The following is a 19,301-nucleotide window of genomic DNA, read 5'->3' as shown; positions in this document are numbered from 1 at the left end:
TTTTTTGTGTTTGCTATTAAACAGAAATTTTTTAGTAAAAAGGTCCTAAGATTAGGAAACTTAGATGTTTAAAATGACTGCAACATATACTTCAGCATAAAATGCAAGGAGGCAGAAAGACTTTGTACATCTAACTAAAAGAAACTGGTAAGGCAATAAACAAGAACGCTGAAGTGCTGCAGAAGTAAATGGATCTGCTGTCCTTCAGTAGCAAGCAACAATCGTTTCTTCATGTCAAATTTTATAATCAACTTTCCTCCAACGCTGAATCGTTGCAAGCCAGTTGGGGGATATTTTAAATCCTCTGACATTATTACTTGTTTAGATTTTTTTTCCCCTCTGAGTTTTCTCAACATTGTACACTAGCTTCTGCTAATCAGAAAATCAGTCGTAAAATTTATATGAATACATCTTTCCCCTTATGGCATAGAAATTGTTCTGTATAGATTTTACAATATCCTCTCCAGAATACGAAATTCTCATCAAAAAAGTTCTCTGAAATCACCTGCAGCATGTAAAAGTAGACCCTTGGCAGCTGGGAAACAGCAAACCTGTGCACAGCACGAGATACTCTTCCTCTCTGCTCTGGATTAGCACTCTGAGCGCAGAGCTGAGTACCTGGGAGGAAGCACTGCTGCTACACGGGTAGCTGTGCTCAGGACCAACCATCTGGCACATGATTCCAGTTTGTCAGCACCAGCAGATAATCCTACCAAGTCCAGAGGACAGGGCTTAAGGAACGGAACACCAACTGATCACCAGAAGGTTTTAGTCTACAGGCAACGAAAAATGGTTCTCTCACATCCAGCTAAACAGCCTTGAATACTGAATTCCCACACACAGCAGCCTTAGCTGTGTGTATGATACACTCCTTCCCTGCTGGTCCATACCTGTATTTGATCCTCACTGGAGAGGTGCTGCAGGAGCTCCAGAGCAGTGGTAGTGGACATTCAGCCACTTGCCATCTCGGCGGTGCCAGACACGGGTCTCTTCAGACTGCGTGGTGCGGGGCCGGCCTTGGCCATCGATGTACTGTGTCAGGCGGATGTATGCGATGCAGGCAGCATCTTCACCAATGACATGGACGTGGGGGTTCAGGATGGTGGTGTGTATTGGCTTGCTGTTCTTCGACAGTACTGGCAGAACATGCAAAACCATCAGCTTCATTTTACTATTAAGAAGGAACAGCCCCCCGCATGCTCCAACCTCTTTTGTATTCTACTCACCTTCCACTGGATTCTGGGATACAAGAAAAATTGCTCCTGCAATTTTCCAGGCAAAATCCAAGCAATTCTTTCCCCTATAACCTGTTCGTCTCCTTAGGAACTGCACACTTATTGCCTAGAATCCCCCGGCTCCTTTGCTCCCACTTCTTCTGCAAAGCATACTCGCTACTTTTTCAACATCACTGCTGCTGTTTCTTCAGTTATAGGAAAAGACCTTTTAATTACAGAATATTGTTGCAAAGGAGTCAATAATCAGGAGATCTTTAAGCTAGGCCCGCATTAAATATGAACACGGCTCAGAGCAGTGTAAACATCACTCCAGAACAGGCTTTTGAGACAAAGTCTCTGCTTACTTAAGAGTACTAGGAATTGCCTATAATAAGGACCTTGACCTAACCTCCAAAATAAAACAATTGAACAGCTCAGGATTTACATTTTGGAGACATCCAGGAACGGAGGCAAATCTGCTACTATAAATGATAGCATTTCTCCCAACTCTTTTTCCTGCCCCAGGCTGACAAGGTGACCCTTGTATCCATGTAATGGGTTCATTAGGCGTTAGAGATCTGAAACCATCCAGGGAAAACTCAAAGCAAAGGCGTGACTGATTGTGCATAACTATAAATCTGACCAGTCAGTACGTCTGCCCCAAAGATACATGTTGTTTCCATCAAAGCATGCTCATTTTTTCCATTTTCGTATCAGTAGGAAACCCAGTGCCTCAAACTTTTAAAGCTCCTGCAGTCCTTGCTTAAAATATTTGCATCAAGCAAATTGTATGCCCACAGTGACAGAATCTGGGGGTTAGAATTTAAATTGTTGCTAAAAAAGGCTTTTGAGAGAAAGCATGGTGGCTCTTATGAATGCATCACAACCCATGCACAATCAAGTTCTTGCTGGTTCTGACAATGAGTAAAAACAAGGGCAATTTCCCCCCCCACAAACGTGTTATAAAGGAATATTAGAGAGAAAGCTGTTGGTGTTACCAAATCTACCCACTCACAGTTCTCGAAGTAAAACTTATGGAAATCCATTCCTTCAACCAGGTTCCCCAGTGCTTCAGGTTCAAAGGAGGTCAAGCCAGGATCACAGATTTTTCTGCAAAGAAAAGCATCACAGGCTTACAGTCTGCATTTGAGCCCCAGGGTTATTTACACAATGAAGCACCAGTAGGGCATTTGTCTCACACTCTGTGTCCACCTAACTATTTCCCTACTCCAAGGAGTAAGTTCCTGGAAGACTCAGTCCTACTGCAACAACACAGAGTTGGTACTAGTTGGCATTTCACAGGAAACAAGCCTCTAGGTTTCTGGCTTTTCTTGTATTCTCTTTCTGCTCATCTCACTGCTCTCGCCCCTACTTTTCTTACAAAGCCAGGACATTTTCCTTTTGTCACTCCTGTTGCTGTTTGATGCCTGACTTCTACCTGATGTTCATTTAGAGAGCTCTACCATATCCCTACTCCTAACTGATGGAGGCTAAAAAGCATAAAACTTTTTACTGTCTCTGACTGCATGACCATTCCTCATACCCAGCCACAACATCACTTGCACACAAACTGATAATCAACCTGTCAGAAGACACCTTTACTTACGTATAAGCCTCAAAGTCTCCATTGTTGATGGCTTCTATCAGCTGCTCTGTTATCTTAATGATCTCTTGCTTACGCACTGTGAACAGAAGAAAGAGCAATTTAACTGTGCGTAAGACTTCAATGGGTGTATGGGGCTAGTGGGTGCTTCCTACAAAAAATGTGCAGAGCACCAGTAGTCTAGGTCTCAAAGGATGCTGTTCCCTGCATTCTGGAGATATGCAGTAATGACAGCCATCCACATGAGAGTAGGGGGGCAGTGGTATGAAAGGGGAATGGTGATCCCATAATGCAGGGAGAAAGGAAATAAAGATGTCGTATTTGATTTTTTTCTTCTAGAAAGGTCTAAGGCACCAGAGGTATCTCCTGAATGCCAGTCTGAGGTGCTTCTGGGGAGTCTGACCAATGAATGTCAGCGAACCTGTCAATGTGAGGCACTTGTCTGGCAGCTTAAGATGTGGAAACCCTTCACCACAGCAGTCATATACAAATGACCACCACACAGATCAAGCCAATTGGAAAAGTCTCCCAAAAACTTGCCCATCACCATCACCAATACCTCAGCTATTACGAATGCTGCAAACAAGCAACTGGGACATGTAGGGATGACTTCTGCAAGCTAGAAAGACAACTACAGCAGGATGGAGTGGATGAACAGGTCCTAGCTGTATACTAGTGCACACTCCGCTCCTCAGGCAGCTAGCTTCTGCCAATCCTTACGGCACAGTTCTTTTCAGCACCCTGACAGCACTGCCATTAACCCAACTCAGCACACTGGACTTCAGTATGAATGAAGACACAGGCTAGCTGTCTACTATTGTTTGTTCCTGCTCTGGTCAGCACCTCTGCACTCCCTTCTCTTGGTTTCCCACAGCTGACTGCCCGGGTCCCAACCCCTCTGAGGTGTTCCATCAGCTATGTTGATCTCAAGAGTTCTTCACATTTGCAAAGTTTGGGTCGGCTCTGTTAAATAACATAATTATAGTTCTACAACTATATGTGCACCATATATATGCCTGAGATACGCACACCCTCACATCTCTTCAGCCTTCCTCACACTTTCCCTGTAGGCAGAATATCCTGCAAGTTATACAAGCATTTAGGAGGTGTTCTAGCATTATCTTCAATGTTACCAAATCATTTACAATTCCTACCACCAGAATTGGAATTTATCTGCCCTTAGGCATCCAAAATGTAGGTGTCTGAAATGAAACCAGTCACCTGAGTGTTCCTCCTTTAGGCCCTGAAAGAAATAGGCACTTCTGGAAGTCTCACCTAAGGCATCTCGGGTACCTATTGTTAGGGGGATGGTGTTTAAATACAACTTATTATCTTTAGATGCCCAAGTCAGGGAAGCTGAATTCTACTCTAAATGCTAGAAGACACTAGTCTGAACTGCCCTCCCCTGTAAACTTTCATCCACATGTGCATCTCATTGCACCATTGGTAAGTGCAGCTGGAGAACAAGAAGATGATAATCTCACTGGCTATGAAAGATGCCTGCACCACTCTGGAAATCAATTAAGAGAATTATACTACCCATCCAGCCACAGAAACATCTCAAATGGGGGACAACTGGCTTGTAATAGTAAGGGAGCTGGTTTTGCCACTCAGGCTGTATTACATTCCCACACGTCAAGAGGTGTACACAGGGAATGGATCAAAACGACACAGTGGGCTATGTCTATTGTGAAAAATGTCCTTAAAAGCAAGTCGTCTGGAACTGCTACCAGATGAAGCAGAGCTACTTGTTGAACCTCCCTCCCATGCAGAGCGCACACCAACGTGCGCAATGTCCAGAAGATGGAGTTCAGGGGAAAGGCTCCATTTGGGATGAGCGAGGAAATCTGCAGACCACAGCCACCATGTGCTGACTCATCTTGAGATTTTTCACCCCCTTCCCAAGTGCCACTATTGCAGCAGCATCGGCCCCATCCTTCAACACAAGTCCGTTCCATCAGACCGTGCTTTGTCTTCTTGCTTTTACTACATGTCCCGAGCTACACACAGCACACAGGAGGGGATCCATTTTTGCCAAAGGACAGAGAGCCTCGGGATGTCACGAGGGAAGGCATTCGCGCCTGCCACTCCTCAGGAGTCCACGGGCCCTCCTAACTTACACTGCAGAGAGGCACAAAAGGGAAGCGAGCACGCACCAGCACGGGTATCAAAGCGTGACTCGCGGCTGTTCTACCGCCTGTTTGCGCGGCCTAAGAGGCAGCCCCGCTACAGCAGCCCGCCGGCAGGAGACTGCGGGGCCCGCGGCAGCGCTCAGCGCAGCTCACCCCCAACAGCGGGGCCGGGCCTACAACCGGGCTTCCTCCGGGGCGCGGGGCACCCCCGCTCCCCCGGCACGGCGGCGCCCCCCGGCGGCCGCCGCCGCTCCCTGCCGCCGGCACCGCCCGCGGTGGGAGCGGCCCCGGGAGCGGCGCCTGGAGCCGGCGGCCCCGCAGCCGCCGTGCCGGTGCCCGGCTGCAGCCGCCGTGTCTCCCGCCGGTAGCAGCTGGCGTTAGCGGTTAGCTGAGAGGGGCGCTGGGGCGCTCCGTCCCTTCTCGGGCGGGCGGGGGCTGAGGGGCACGGAGGTGGAGAGAAGAAGGGGGGGAGCTGTACATCTACGGTAACTAGTATTAGTTGCACTACTCCACTACTGCTACCCAGCTGCTAACTTACACGGTGCACGGTTAAGTACAAAGGGAACTACTGGAGTTAGCAAAGGCTCCGACCGAGCACGCTCTAACTCCAATGTCTGCCCTGGGCTGTCCCAGGCAAGAAGCTTCTCTTCGCAAGACTGTGTAGCTGCAAAACAAATGTAAGCATTAAAATAATAAACAAACAAAAACCAGAAAGCAAAATAAAAACCAACAAAGAAGTACAAACACACACAGCCCCAACCCCTGTCAGCACACAGAGACAGCCACATCCCGGCCACCTCCACCCGCTCTCCTGCCTCTGTCACACATCAGCTTGGGCTGGACACTGCTCAGAGGGGACCACCCTGGCACCGGAGACTCCTCAGAGCACAGCAGGAATTGCACTAATGCTTCTGGAGGTAGTTTGAGGGTGACCTAAAACACCGGTCGGAGTAGTGACAGAGCAGCACGAGGGCAAGTGCGAGATGTGAGTGAAAGAGGAAGAAAGTAGGGCACCCAAATCACTGCAAATCTCAACTCGGAGGGAAGCGGTGGTGGGAGAATGCTGCGCCACTTGGCAGAGGAGTGATTTGGCACTCCTCAGTGTACCAAGCAGGGCCTTGCTATGAGCAAGAGGAAGGAGTTAATAAGAAAGCAGCGATGGACAGTTCACAGCAAAAAGGACTTCAGAAGAGATCATTTCCCTTCCATTCTGGCCGGGCAAAACACCCTCCCCATTGCACCTCACGAACGAGCAGGTTGACATCCTTAAAACTACTTCAAAAATAAGTAACAGAGAGGCTCCAACTGCTGCATCGAATGAGATACTGGTGCTGTGTGCAGGAAACCAGGGAAGGCACACAGGAAGAGACAGAAGAGGGCATGCCTGTTCCTCCCTTCCCAGACTGACCTGAACAGAATCAAATACTCCAGATATTCCGAACTCATGTTAAGGATCCTTCCATTAGAACTTTAAATAGGCACGCAGCTAGTCTGCGTACGGGAAAGGCTGCGAATCCCACCTAGGTTTTCTCCAACCTACTAACTTTTTTCATAATCATTTTCAGAGTTTTTCAGCCAGACGCTCCTCTATGGAGGCAGTCAGTTCAGGAGGGATCAGGCAGACGGTACCGTAACTGGCAGACTAACCACACTACCAGCTAGGCAAGGTAAAGCTCACAACAGAGAAATGCCCCTCAGAGACAACATCATCCAAGGATTTTCACTCAGAGCACCTGACAATGGATTCAGAAATGCTACGGGGTCTTCCAGCAGCCACAGTCTCCCTTCCAAAGCATCCTTGAAGCAGTTTGTAAAAACTGGGGTTTGTTCCTTTTGTACTTCCCAAGCACCATTCATGTCTGGGGTGCTCAGAAGTTCTTGAAAAGCGAGACTGAACTCAGCCTCGCGCACCCCCTCCATAGCAGGCCTGCACCACTGACCCCATTTACCACAAGGAAAACTAAGATGCAGTGACTTGCCCGAGGAAACCCAAAAGGCAGTGTCTCTGCAGAAAACTCCACATCTCACCCAGATGAAAGCAAAGGAATGAAATTATCTAGGATGAGGTTCTGTTTTGTTTTGTTTTCAAAAAGGGAAGGAAAGGTTTGGAAATTTTCAGTGTGCAAAGGAGGGTATTTTGCAGGAAGGGAGATGATTTCTTTTTATTCTGGAGTACTGGAAATGAATAATCAAGGTTCTGGACGGGAATTGAGGAAAGGAAATATCTTGGGGAAGGAGAAATGGGGAAGGTGAAGGGAGGAGTGGGAAAAAGATGCCGTGAAGCACTGCACCCCTGGACTTACTGGCTGAGAAACAGAGAGAAAGCTGGGACTGCATGGACTCAGTCTGTGTTTTGCTCTCACTGTGCCTCCGTCCTTCAAGCACTGAGCTGCCGTCCCCGGTGGAGAGAGGGGGAGCTAGCATGGCAGGGAATTAAAACACAAACACAAACAAAACACGCAAGTTCAGTAAATAAAAAAAGAGAAAGGAAATAGGAGAACATTAAAGAAACCACAATGCTGGGCACAAAACATGCAGGAGTATCCTCCAGGGCAAAGCCATGTAAACAGCTCTACAACACGGACCTGCTGTGCACTTTGGAATGACACGGGGGGGGGGCACTGCCTTTAGTCCTCCCACAGTGGAAACAACATATCCCTGAGGCAACCGTCACTGATGGATCAAGACGATGTCTCCAACACCACAGCAGAGGAGATCTGCCTAACTTGTTGTCTATTGAAAGTAAGAAGTTGGCAGAGGAATTTCACAAGCACTTCCCTTTTCCCAGAGTCATGGCTATGCAGAACACCGAGAACTCCAACACCCCCAAACCTTTTGCTGTATTTAGTTTTGCTTGACAGCTTGCTTAGCTTAAAACATGAAGGGGCAGTTGAAAAGAAACACTGGTGAACACTGCTACACTTAAAACTGATGCACTAAAATTACCATAGCTGGTCAACCATTACTGTGCAAGCGCCTTCCTTCCCAACCACCATTCAAATGCTCCCTTCTATTAAAAAATTGTAACAATTTTCTAACCTCTGCAAAAAAAAAAAACAAACGCTCTGTTTTGATCTGCAGCAATGTTGCCCTACACAATTCTTCCTAGATTTAGCCCCGGTCAGCTGCCCTCCTTCCCCCCCTACCTTCTGTTCCCATCTTAGCCCTCCTCTCCTCACAGCATTTGTATTCCTGACTTCAGGACCCGTTGGCTCAACTGGCTCATGACGGGGACCTCTCCTGAACAGAAGCTGCCAAAGGAGACAAGGTTCTGGATGGATATCCAATGGAGATTAGATACACCAATTGCATTACCACACTACCAAAACCATCCAGTTCCCTTCCTTCAGAGCTAGGTTCTTAAACCATGGATTAGTCTTTGGTAAAAAGGTGGGAGCTAGAATACTGTCCTGTAATGAGGTCAGGTCTTATCTGAAAACAAATCTGTACTGCAGAGCTCATTCACTCACTGGCATGTGTTTCTGCTCCCTGTGACTCCTCAGAAGAGAAGCCAGCAGCTTGTGATAAGCCACAGGAAAAGCATCAGGAACTAGCCCAGCTGACAGAGGTGACATTGCTGCTACACCACAGGGTCAGCATTGATTTTTTCCCCGGATACGTAACTCAGATTGACTACAGCGAGAATGAGAATACCTCTGCCTCAAAACGCAAGCTATTAACACGCCTGCCTCAGAACGCAAATTGCATTCACCCATCCCAAACCTGCTCATTCAGGAAAATGTGTGCTCGCCCTTCTTTAAGGAGGTCAGGGAAAGGACAGCTGCTCAAACAATATGAGCAAATATGGGCCTCAGAGCTCCTTCATCTAAAGAGTGTTACAAGCACCTAATATTTATGACATGGTCACTGAAAGATGTGAAATCTCTTCTCAGTCTCTCCCTCTACTGGTATCTCAGTCAAGGACATGAAAAATAATTTCCATTCAGAGATGACAGGCTGAGAATGATCTTCATCTTAGAAACAAAAATAGACCCAAAAAGAAAAAAAATAGAGGGAAATGTGTGCATGTCACTAAAGAGATTCCCAGAAAGGGGTGAGAAGGGACACTTAGTAACCTACAGGGAAGCACAAAAACACAACCAGACTCCAAACCTCAAGGGACTGGTAGGGATTTTCCGAGCCTAGAAATGGACTGGAGGTGAACAGATTATGATATTTGCATGAAATTCCAACTCAGAGACAAAAACAAATTAGCTCAGGTCAAACTGTTTATATACCACAGAGGCCAAGCCAGCTGGTTTCCCAACGCATGGTCCCATTGTGGCAGGAATGACAGCATCATGGCAACTTTATGAACTAACTCAGACGCAGAAATGTGGGAAGCTAGTTCAAGGCAATGATCGAATCTCCAGGATCCCCTGCCTGCACTTAACTGTATTAGAAATTCCAGGCAAAACCACCTACCTTTCAGATCCTCATCTTCGGTCGTGGTGTTACAACTCTCTGTGGAACCCTGCACGGGCAGAACAGAGCATTACCAGGCGTCGGCAGCTGAGTAAATAGTTTGATTTGTTTGTGAAGGAAGATGGGGAAAAGCGCAAAAACATTGGCAGGGATGGCAGGGAGAGGATGATATAAGGAAGATTCGGATGGAAGCAGGTCAAATATTAAGCAAAACTTAACAGCATCTCTGCTCAGCTTTTGCGTTGTTTAAACTGTTCAAGCCGTCAACCCAGAGCTTTTACAAGTACAGAAGTTACCAAACTCTGTCAAATGAGATCAAATGGGAGTTGCTTCTGTTTGTAAGAAGAATAGCCACAAGAAGCTAAAGAAGGGCTCCTAGGCTTTCTCAGAGGAACAGGTATCCATTTCCAGAAGAAAATAAATAGGGCCTAAGCGCCTGTATCTTCTCTTCCACCCCACATACGAAAGAAAGTGGTGATTACACACAGTAGTAGGGAAGAGATGATAATATTTGAACCGTTGTCCCTATTCAACCTCTTTCAGAGATCCACAGCCATACAACACAACTCTCCCAGTCTACCGCCAGCAGTATTCAGGAGCATGCTCACAAACCAGACGCCAGAAAGACAGAAGTAAGACCCACGAAGATGAGAACAACAAGAGAGAAGCAGAGGTTTCTCTGGCAACACTCCCATCCCTTACCTTTATGCCATCTGTAGCATTATGGACAACAGTTGTTTGAGGCTCCTAGGAAAGGATGGAAGAATCATTAGAACTCCAGTTCCAAAGCATTCTCTCATTTTTTTTCACTCCCCAGCAAGTGGAGAAAAGGTGACTGACATAAAAAAGAAACCACAAACTCCAAACAGCACACGTGTGCTTGCGTGCGCACGCACACACCTCTTGCACAGAAAGTTTCCTGAAGAGAGAGGCTGCACTAAAAGCTACAGGCACAAGGAGACAAAGCCCCCAGCCTCCCTGCAATTGCCCCTAATTTCCAGTTTGCCTCCAGTGAGCCAGGCTGGCACAAACGCCAGATGGCAACCGAGCAGCCAGTCCGCACCCTCTGCAGCCGTTCATGAAGTAATGACCCCTCAGCGGCGTTCTCCCTGGAAAATGCTTCAGAAGAGGGAGAGGGGAAGGAAAGAATAATACTGGCCTGGGGCCTTTGTCTCCCAGTTTTTTTGAAAATTTGCCAGGTATTTTACCGTAAAAAAGGGACATTCATAATTTCCATAATAAAAAGGCGATAAGCCAGACCACCTCAATGCCTCTCAGAGAGGAGATGCTAAGGGAACTGGGCTGTGAAAAAAGGCTCATTTTTCTGAAAGTCTCTAAAATGTGATCTGATTTCAGTACAACAATAATAATTAGTAATTTAGAAAGGCTTCCTCAGTATCAAAACCATAACGGACAAAGTCAGGACAAGGAGAACAGAAAATTATGAAGTGTCCCAAGAACCCTTTGCCCTACAACAAACAACAAAAACATCAAATCCCACCCTCCCACCCCCAAAAAAATGCCAAATCCAACTCTCCAGAGACACACAACGAAGAGCAGCTACCAGGCCTACTACATGTGCTAAACGGCTCCTGCACTCATCCCTTCGCTACTGGGACAAGACTTCAGGATCCCGCACCATCTCCTCCCACTGCTGTCACTCTCGCAGGGTGGCTCAGTGAGGGCACCAGGAACTGTGATGGTGCAGTGATGTACACTCATCCATCTGCCGTCACCCACTGCACCGCTGCCTGATCTTCCAAGCATACTGAGGCAGACCACACCGAGCTGTGCCGTTAAGCGTAGTAGGCACAGGGCACCCTATGAAGCCCACTACGCACAGCCCAGACAGAAAATGCTAGCCCAGCGAGTCAGTGAGCTGCAGAGGATCAACCACACAACCGAGCAGGCCAAATGGGCCATCAACGGGTTCCTCTAAAAACCCTTTGCCTGCCCTTTCTTCTGTGGTGTCCTGAAGTCCATCCTCCATTTCCTGGATGTTGGAGAGTGGATGGAGCTGGCCACTCTCTTCTTCCAAACCAGCCTCCCCAAAGCCAGCAGGAACAGTCGAACGGGACACACAGAACTATACAGGGATGGCACAAGGGGAAGTCCAGGCAAGCTGCGAACCCCACATCCAACCGGAGCTCTGCTCAGCACCCCCACCCCGAAGCCTGTGAGGCTGTGATCAGGCACCACAGCAGCACAGGGACACAGACAGAACGAAGCCAAAACACAAGCTGAAACAGAGCAGCACAAGCAGCACTCAGGATCAGGGGGGAGGAGAGAAGGGGCGAGAACAGAATCAAAATTAAACCAAACAGGAAAAAAAATAGCAGTTGGGGAAGATACCATGGACGTCTGCACTGGGGGTGTTTCTTTTGCAGTGCTTACTATACTGGTTTTGTTGTTGCTCTGTGGCTGAGACAGAAAAACATAGTTTTAGTTCCTCTACTGGGCAGCAGAGGCAGCAAGAAAATGACAGTATTGCTTCAACCCCAATCATCTCCTCAGACCCTCCCCTCCCCACAGGCTCGATCACCAAGAAGAGGAAGGAAGGAGGAGTGCTGCCCAGGTCCCTGGACATTATCCTTCCCTCAGAGGCAACAGATGTTGTAAGGGATGTACCAAAACCCAACTGTGCATGGACTGCTAGAGCTATAAGGAAGGAAAACAGAAGGGAAAAAGGCAGCAGCCCAAAGGGATTGTGAGAATCCTGCAATGAGCATCAACAAAAATATTTTGTGAAGAAGAATGGCATCAGTCCTGAGAGAAAGAGACTACAGAAGTGAGACACACACACAATAGTCGTGGTGTAGTCTCAACCAGGGGACAAATGGGAGTTGTGTCTGAGGAGTCCCAAAGTGTGCAGGAACAGTCCTAGATATGTGATGATGCTGAGGGTTCCAGGGAATCCACTGATGCAAGAAAAAGCAGCACCAGTAAAAAGTAGCCCTAGAAAAGGTGGAGAAAAGGTGACGTATGGTGTGTTGTGTCCCTGCTGCGACCTGAACAAAGAGACTTCAGGACCAAAATGTGGAAAGGGATGGGGGTGGGACGCAAGGAAGAGGCCATGTAGTTCCCCAAGTAGCAAGTCTTCTGGATGGTGCCCAGTAGTTTTTCATCTGTCCCTTCTTCAGTCTCTCTTGTAGCTGTGGCAGAAGAATAAAATCTCCATTTCCTGCATTCACACAGCACAACAGAGAGGCAGTCACCAGCTTGCTTCTAAGAAATGTCCCATTGAATCATATATGTCAGTTACGTCAGTCACGAGCAAAGTCTATGTTTGTAGGAAGACAAGCCTGTGTCCACTAGTATATAGTTCCCAGTCCATAAATCCAGTCAGTTGTTGGAGAATTAGGCTCACAGTTACACTGCCGTGTAACCCCCACACCAGGTATATAGCTCTCTTGCTGCCAGACACCAGCAGCAATGTCAAAATCAGCACTGCAGGAGCCTCAAACTCCTTGGTTTACAGCTTGGGGTATCATGGGAGCTCACAGCAGTGTGACTTCATTGCAGCTGCTCTCCATCCCACTCCTCACTGCAAAACATCAGGCCCTCATCACCCAGTAATCACCACTGAGAATACAGAAGTCATACTGAGCTGGAAAACATCTGCCAAAGGTTTAATTAAATCAACCAGAGGCAGACCCTCTGAGGTTGAGACTTCACACACAGCTACTAATGCCTCAGATTTTCTTCACAAGCAGAATGCCTTGGCTTAGCTATCCCTTTTGGAGAGGGAGAGAGGAGAAACCGAAGAGGAAGATGGGACAGGTAGAGAGGGGAGGAAGTAGAAGAGAGAGGAAAGAATGAATTCTTTAAAAGTCCATGGGGAAACAAAAGCATATGACATACTCATCCCCAAAGCTAAGAAAGGATAAACAATTCATGAATTACTGTTTACTGCCTCTTCCTATACATCCCCACATAGTCCTAAGACTGTGGCCTTCCAAGAGCTTCACTTCCTGCATGTATTTCCAGCCTGATGGCAGAGGAGAGGACAGGCCGCCATGGATTTAAGAGAGGAGCAGATCAACCTGAAAAAGCAAATCCCAAGCTCTTCTGTGGCATATACACAACCAAACTTCTGGCAAGGCCTGGGTTCACCCCTCCACGCAGCACTGAGGTTCCCATACTTCTTCAGAAACAGTGATCTTAATGCAGAGTCTATCTTCCAAACCTCTTCCAGTGAGAACAGCACAGCCCGTTTTTTTTTAGTCCACCAGGAAGATAAAGGTAGCATGAAAAAAGCTATAAAAAAAAATACTTCTGATTTTTTAGAAGGTTTTACAACTGAGGCTAAATGGGAAAAAACCCACCAACATCCAGGAAGCCACTGTTCTGAAAAAGAGTTGACAGGAGCTTGTTAGGTGTGGGACGGCACCTTACGAAGTGCAAAACCACGCACACCCATAGCACACAGCCTACCCTCCAGGCTGCACTGAACACCCAGTTCGTCCATCATACTCTTCCCCAGCCAGCGGGCTGAAGACCAAGCATCATGTTTGCTAGTCCAGAATCACATAGCATTTTACTCCAGGACAGAGTCCCAAGGAGGCAGAAGACTTAGCCTAAGCATTTTTCGCAGCTCTTTCTCAGATGGAGGTATCTGACATACTGAGCTTCTCGCACACCCTCGTGTCTTGGGGCCACCTAACCAACTGCCCTTCCTTGGAAAAGACTGGCCTGCCCTTCCCAGAGCCCCGGGTGGCACAGCCAGCTCCTGCCCCTCCTGCCGCCAGCCCACATCAGTCACCGGGCAGGCTACGACCCTTGGTAATTCACAGCGGTACACTCCAAGTTAAAAGATGCCAATTCATCTAAAAAGGTGCCAGGCCCTTCATAAAATCTATGTAACACGATTAGTTTTGGCACAGCAGTTGGCAGCGCTTCCTGAGCTAGACAAGAGACAGACAGACAGGCACAAACAACACAGAGGGTGCAAGAGAAAGAAAACAGACCAGTGATCATATCGCTAGGGTCAGGCATTTCTAGCCAGCTCCAAGAAAGTAAGTACCAACACATGGGCTGTCTCTGGTTGTTTAGCCACCTTCACTGCTTCCATGTTCTCCGAGGCTGACACTGACACAGTTTACATATCCCAGCCGCTTTAAAACATGCAGAGGGAAATTAAGTATTGCTGGCAGTGGGCAGAGAAGAAGGGCAAGAAAGGCAAAACGAACTCCTGCCCTGAGTTTCATAAAGGCAGGGCTGGTGAAGAGTCAGTCCCTTGCATCAGATTTTCCAAGCAGTACTTTGGGATTACTTTCTTGTGTTTACATAGTTTTAAGCTGTCATTGAAGGAGGACGAGGAGAAATATCTTCCAGACAGCAATGTAGCAACAAATTATTCTGTTTTCTCAGTACTATAACATTCCTGTTTCTACCTGCAGCAGGGGAGAAATATTTTCTGTTCTTTTTCTGTGTAAAGGAGCTAATGCAATAACTAATTTTGGTAATTTAGTTACTGCTCGTCTCTCAGTGTCAGAGACAAAGGCATCATCTAACGGGCTGTGTACGACTCCTTACAATATGGCACTGGCCAATTTTCTCTTTGCTCCCTTGAGAGTGGATTTGACTACTTTTTTGACAAATTCTACTGATGTCAAACATCTGGATGGATGAAAAAAGGAAATGAACAGGACAGGGAAGGCAGTTACTGCGTATTTGGTCATGCTGGGATACATAAACGAGATCAGAACAAAAGGAAGTTTTAGATTATAAAGGCTCTGACAAACCTTTCCAGTAAGTATGCTAAAAAAAGAAGTGACCGGCAGCTCTGAGCTGCCCGGTGGTGCTATGCCCACACATTTCATCTGAACAGTGGAGCCCCATCAGTCTCTGCCACCTTTGGAGCGACTCTCAGTTTGCTCTACACTGCAGGGCTCCCACCAAGGGTGACGGCACCAACACCAGGCAAAGCACCTGCTCCTCTTTTTGGCACTTCTGCAACAGAATGACAAAGCCCCATGTCCAGGCAAGGCACGCAGCTGCTCTGCTGAGCCCAGGGGAACCACTGCCTTTTTTCGTTTCACGCTCAGAGCCAGCAAGGTCAAACTGCATTGCCAGCAGTTGATTTTCTGCACAAAATGGGAACTGTATGACTGGCCGGGGGCCAGATGATCACAGGGCCCTTTTAGTGAGGACATGGACCTTTCAGTGCACAATGACCCCCCCGCCACCGCCCCCCTGCACAGACATGCTATGTAGGGTGATGAGCACAAGCCGAGCGTGCATGGCATGAGAATGGCGGACGCACGAATCGCAGGCAGCTTACGGGAGGTGCTCACCATCAAATGCACACTGGAGCTCGACTTCCTTTTCTGGACACACCATTGAGAGAGGGAAAGAGAAGGGAAGAGAGGAGATGAGAAGAAAAGCACAGAAACTATTCACACATCAGTGTGCCAGCGAGGGCCCCCCTGCCATAACGCTCCCCGAGGGGCAGGCATAAGCAGCAGCAGAAAGGCACAGACACGCGAGAAGGTGCAGAGAGAAGCCGCCATTAAAGAACATGACTACACACTGGGGGAAGGGGCAGGGTTGAACATCCCCATCCACTCAAACATTGAGGTCAGAACACAGGTGCCCCACACCTTGGTATAAGGAGAGGAAAAGAGAGGACTATATACGCACAAGATGTGGGATGCAAGGGGGTGCCTCTGTGTGCTCTCCCACCTCAGAAAACTCTGCAGCTTCCCCAGCCACACTGAAGAGGTAGGCAGAAAACCCCCGGGAGTTCGCATTTGGAGGAAGCAGAGGGTAGGGAGGAGGGCACAATGGGAGGGGCATACCCAAGGGCTAAAGACAGACAAGGGAACTTCTCTGCGTAGCATGGGGAGGAGAAAGGCTCCCTCACACAGAAATTGGGGCTGACTGGAGAGGCAAGGTGCACCCATGCTCAGACAGAGGAAAAGCAAGAGAGACAAAAAGGCACTCAACAGCCAGAACACCTTGTGCTCTCAGATACTGGGAGGAGAACAAACAGAGAGCAATGCTCAAACGCTACCCAACCTTCTTGGACTCTACTCTTGTTCAAAGGCATATTCAGCCTTAAAGACACCTTCACAGCAAACTGCACTCTCCAGTAAACAAGGCTCAGCATGCATTTCTCTGCTCTTTCACTAAACTCTTAGTGTCATCCTGTCTAAGCTGAGCCTAGCAGGTCTTTCAGCATAGCAATGCTACCCCTTCCGCCTGCTGTCTCTGCATACATTTTCCACCTGCCCTTCTCCTTTGGTACTATCTAGGCTATTTCTCTGCTGCTTACTACAGAGTCTAGCTCACAGAGTAGTATAGGACAGCACGTCCCAGCCAAAAACCATGATGGCAAGGACTCAGCTATGTAGCTCTGGACTCCTACATACTACCGTGGCCCACCTCTGGAGCAGCCCTTGAACTCAGTACAGGCCATGGAGTTGTACCTCCCCATTTCATGCACTTACTGAGCCTTCACAGCTTTCTCCTTGAATATTGCCTTTGTCCCTGCTACCCTCACATCAGAGCTCAGGCACACATACAGACTGGCATGTCTTTGAGAGCAGAAGTGCCCATGTTCACCTTATACCCAGAACCACGTTCCTCATCACACCATACAGTCCAGAATCACGCAGCCACTGCATGAAGAGATTCAAACTCGCAAAGCTTCTGCCTCATCTGATCTTTAATTCCAGTACGGACAGACTCTGAACACTGATCTGTTCAGCATTTGGCTCACAAACCTTCCACTTCATGGAAATACAACATAGGGCTTATCACTGCCTGGGTTACAAACTTGTGATTCCTCTCATCTTCTTTTGGGACAATTTAGCTTCTCCACAGGATTCTCCTCAAACTAGAGCTAAAATAGGGTGTACTACCCGTGCATGAATATAATGCTTGGACCATCAACAACCTAGAGGAATCCTTGTACCCAGTCACAAGAGGGAATTTTTAACTGAGAGAAGTGGAAATTCACACCAGCTGAGAAACTGCTCCAAAATGTTTTATTTTTAACGCATTCTGTAAGTTGCAGCAGACAGAGGCTATACAGATACTGCAGGGAAACTTATCTTTAAGGAAGAGAGTCTCATTTGAATTTCATACAGATTTCCAATGAGTTACAGAAACAAGAAAAGAGGCAAAAGATGTTAAGAGACAAGCAAAAGGTTCAATATGAAAGGAGAGTCAATCAAGCCATATAGAAAACAATCACCCTCCTATATTAGAGGCACAAGTAACACTGACACAGGAGGAAACAGAACACTCAGCAGATCATAATATAATTGAAGTACAATCTAAATTTAAAACAGCATTGGTCTATTAACATGGCATGATGTGTTGTAGAAATCCTAGAATGCACATTATTACTGGCTACTATAATAACAGGGGGAAGAAAACCTAGCTAGACATTATAAAAAGGGTGGGGAGTGAGGCGTGTGTTAAGACCTGAGCATGAAAGTACTATTGCAACTCAAAATTCAAGACAGGTTGGATAATGCCAACATGAGGCACCAGCAGCAAGTGCTAAAGCATCACAACTTACTAAGTCAAAACATCCACAAGGAAATTACTAAAACTAGATCAGTCTCCCAATCCCCCCTCTAACACCTTCATCAGAGCTATCTGTCACCTTCCCAAGGTGACTAGCTGAATCAGCAAAACTTTTTGTTCTTCTTGTGACTGCAACTTTGCAAAGTAAGTAAGATAACAGAAGTTTAGTTACAGACAGAATTCTCTTTCCCTTCCATGACACAGCTACACCTCTAAATACCTTTACCCTAAGTAAATTACCCCTTGTCCTATGGCTACAGGCCCTGCTAAAAAGTCTGTCCCCTTCTTTCTTACAGGACCTCTTTAAGTACTGAAAGGCTGCAATAAGGTCTCCCCTGAACCTTCTCTTCTCCAGGCTGAACAACCCTTCACAGGAGAGGTCTTCCAACCCTCTGATCATTTTTATTATCCTCCTCTGGACCCTCTCCAACAGGTCCACATCTTTCCTGTGCTGAGGACTCCAGAGCTGGACACAGGGCTCCAGGTGGGGTCTCACAGAGCAGAGCAGAGGGGCAGAATCATCTCCCTCGACCTGCTGGCCACGCTGCTTTGGATGCAGCCCAGGATACGGTTGGCCTTCTGGGCTGCGAGTGCACATTGCCGGATCATGTCCAGCTTTTCATTCACCAGTACCTCCAAGTCCTCTCCCAGCAGGGCTACTCTCGATCCCTTCATCCCCCAGCCTGTACTCATACCAGGGGTTGCCCTGACCCAGGTGCAGGACCCTTCACTTGGCCTTGTTAAACCTCATGAGGTTCACATGGGCTCATTCCTCAAGCTTGTCCAGGTCCCTCCAGATGGCATCCCATCCCTCAGGCGTGTCAACTGCACCACTCAGCTTGGTGTCATCTGCAAAATTCCTGAGGGTGCACTTGATCCCACTGTCTATGTCATTGATGAAGATGTTAAAGAGTACTGGTCCCAATATGGACCCCTGAAGGACACCACTCATTACCGATCTCCATCTGGACATTGAGCCATTGACCATTACCCTCTGGATATGGCCATCTAACCAATTCCTCATCCACCCAACAGTCCACCCATCAAATCCGTATCTCTCCAATTTAGAGGGAAGGATTTGGGGGGGGGGGGGGACGACACACACGACACGGGGGATGACGACACCATGTCAAAGGCCTTACAGAAGTCCAGATAGATGACATCAGTCGCTCCTCCCTTATCCACTGATGTGGTCACTCCATCATAGAAGGCCACTAGGTTGGCCAGGCAGGACTTGGTGGCTGTCTCAAATCACCTCCCTGCCCTCCATGTGCCTTAGCATAGCTTCTAGGAGAATCCGTTCCATGATCTTCCCAGGCACAGAGGTGAGGCTGACGGGTCAGTAGTTGCCAGGGTCCTCCTTGCTACCTTTTTTAAAAATGGGTGCAA

General features: G+C 47.6%; 1 protein-coding gene across 15 annotated transcripts in view; it reads right to left on the bottom strand.

The window, feature by feature from the left end:
- Positions 1-903: 903 nt before the first annotated feature.
- Positions 904-19,301, bottom strand: part of CAMK2G (calcium/calmodulin dependent protein kinase II gamma) — a gene marked incomplete at both ends in the record, with an annotated part of 117,233 nt that continues 98,835 nt past the window's right edge. For 2 of the 15 annotated variants that reach the window (XM_082002276.1, XM_082002278.1), the window contains 8 exons: positions 904-1,136; positions 2,230-2,324; positions 2,821-2,896; positions 5,488-5,613; positions 7,253-7,366; positions 9,375-9,423; positions 10,077-10,121; positions 11,727-11,795. In XM_082002276.1, the coding sequence (XP_081858402.1) occupies positions 904-1,136; positions 2,230-2,324; positions 2,821-2,896; positions 5,488-5,613; positions 7,253-7,366; positions 9,375-9,423; positions 10,077-10,121; positions 11,727-11,795 (807 nt within the window). Of the gene's footprint in view, positions 1,137-2,229; positions 2,325-2,820; positions 2,897-5,487; positions 5,614-7,240; positions 7,367-9,374; positions 9,424-10,076; positions 10,122-11,726; positions 11,796-15,670; positions 15,704-19,301 lie in introns of all 15 variants that reach the window. The other 13 variants (XM_082002282.1, XM_082002283.1, XM_082002269.1 and 10 more) reach the window with 12 other exon arrangements.

Source organism: Phaethon aethereus (genome assembly GCF_964289735.1).
Source record: "Phaethon aethereus genome assembly, chromosome: 7".
Lineage (NCBI taxonomy): Eukaryota > Metazoa > Chordata > Aves > Phaethontiformes > Phaethontidae > Phaethon > Phaethon aethereus.
This window is presented reverse-complemented; position numbering and strand designations above follow the sequence as displayed.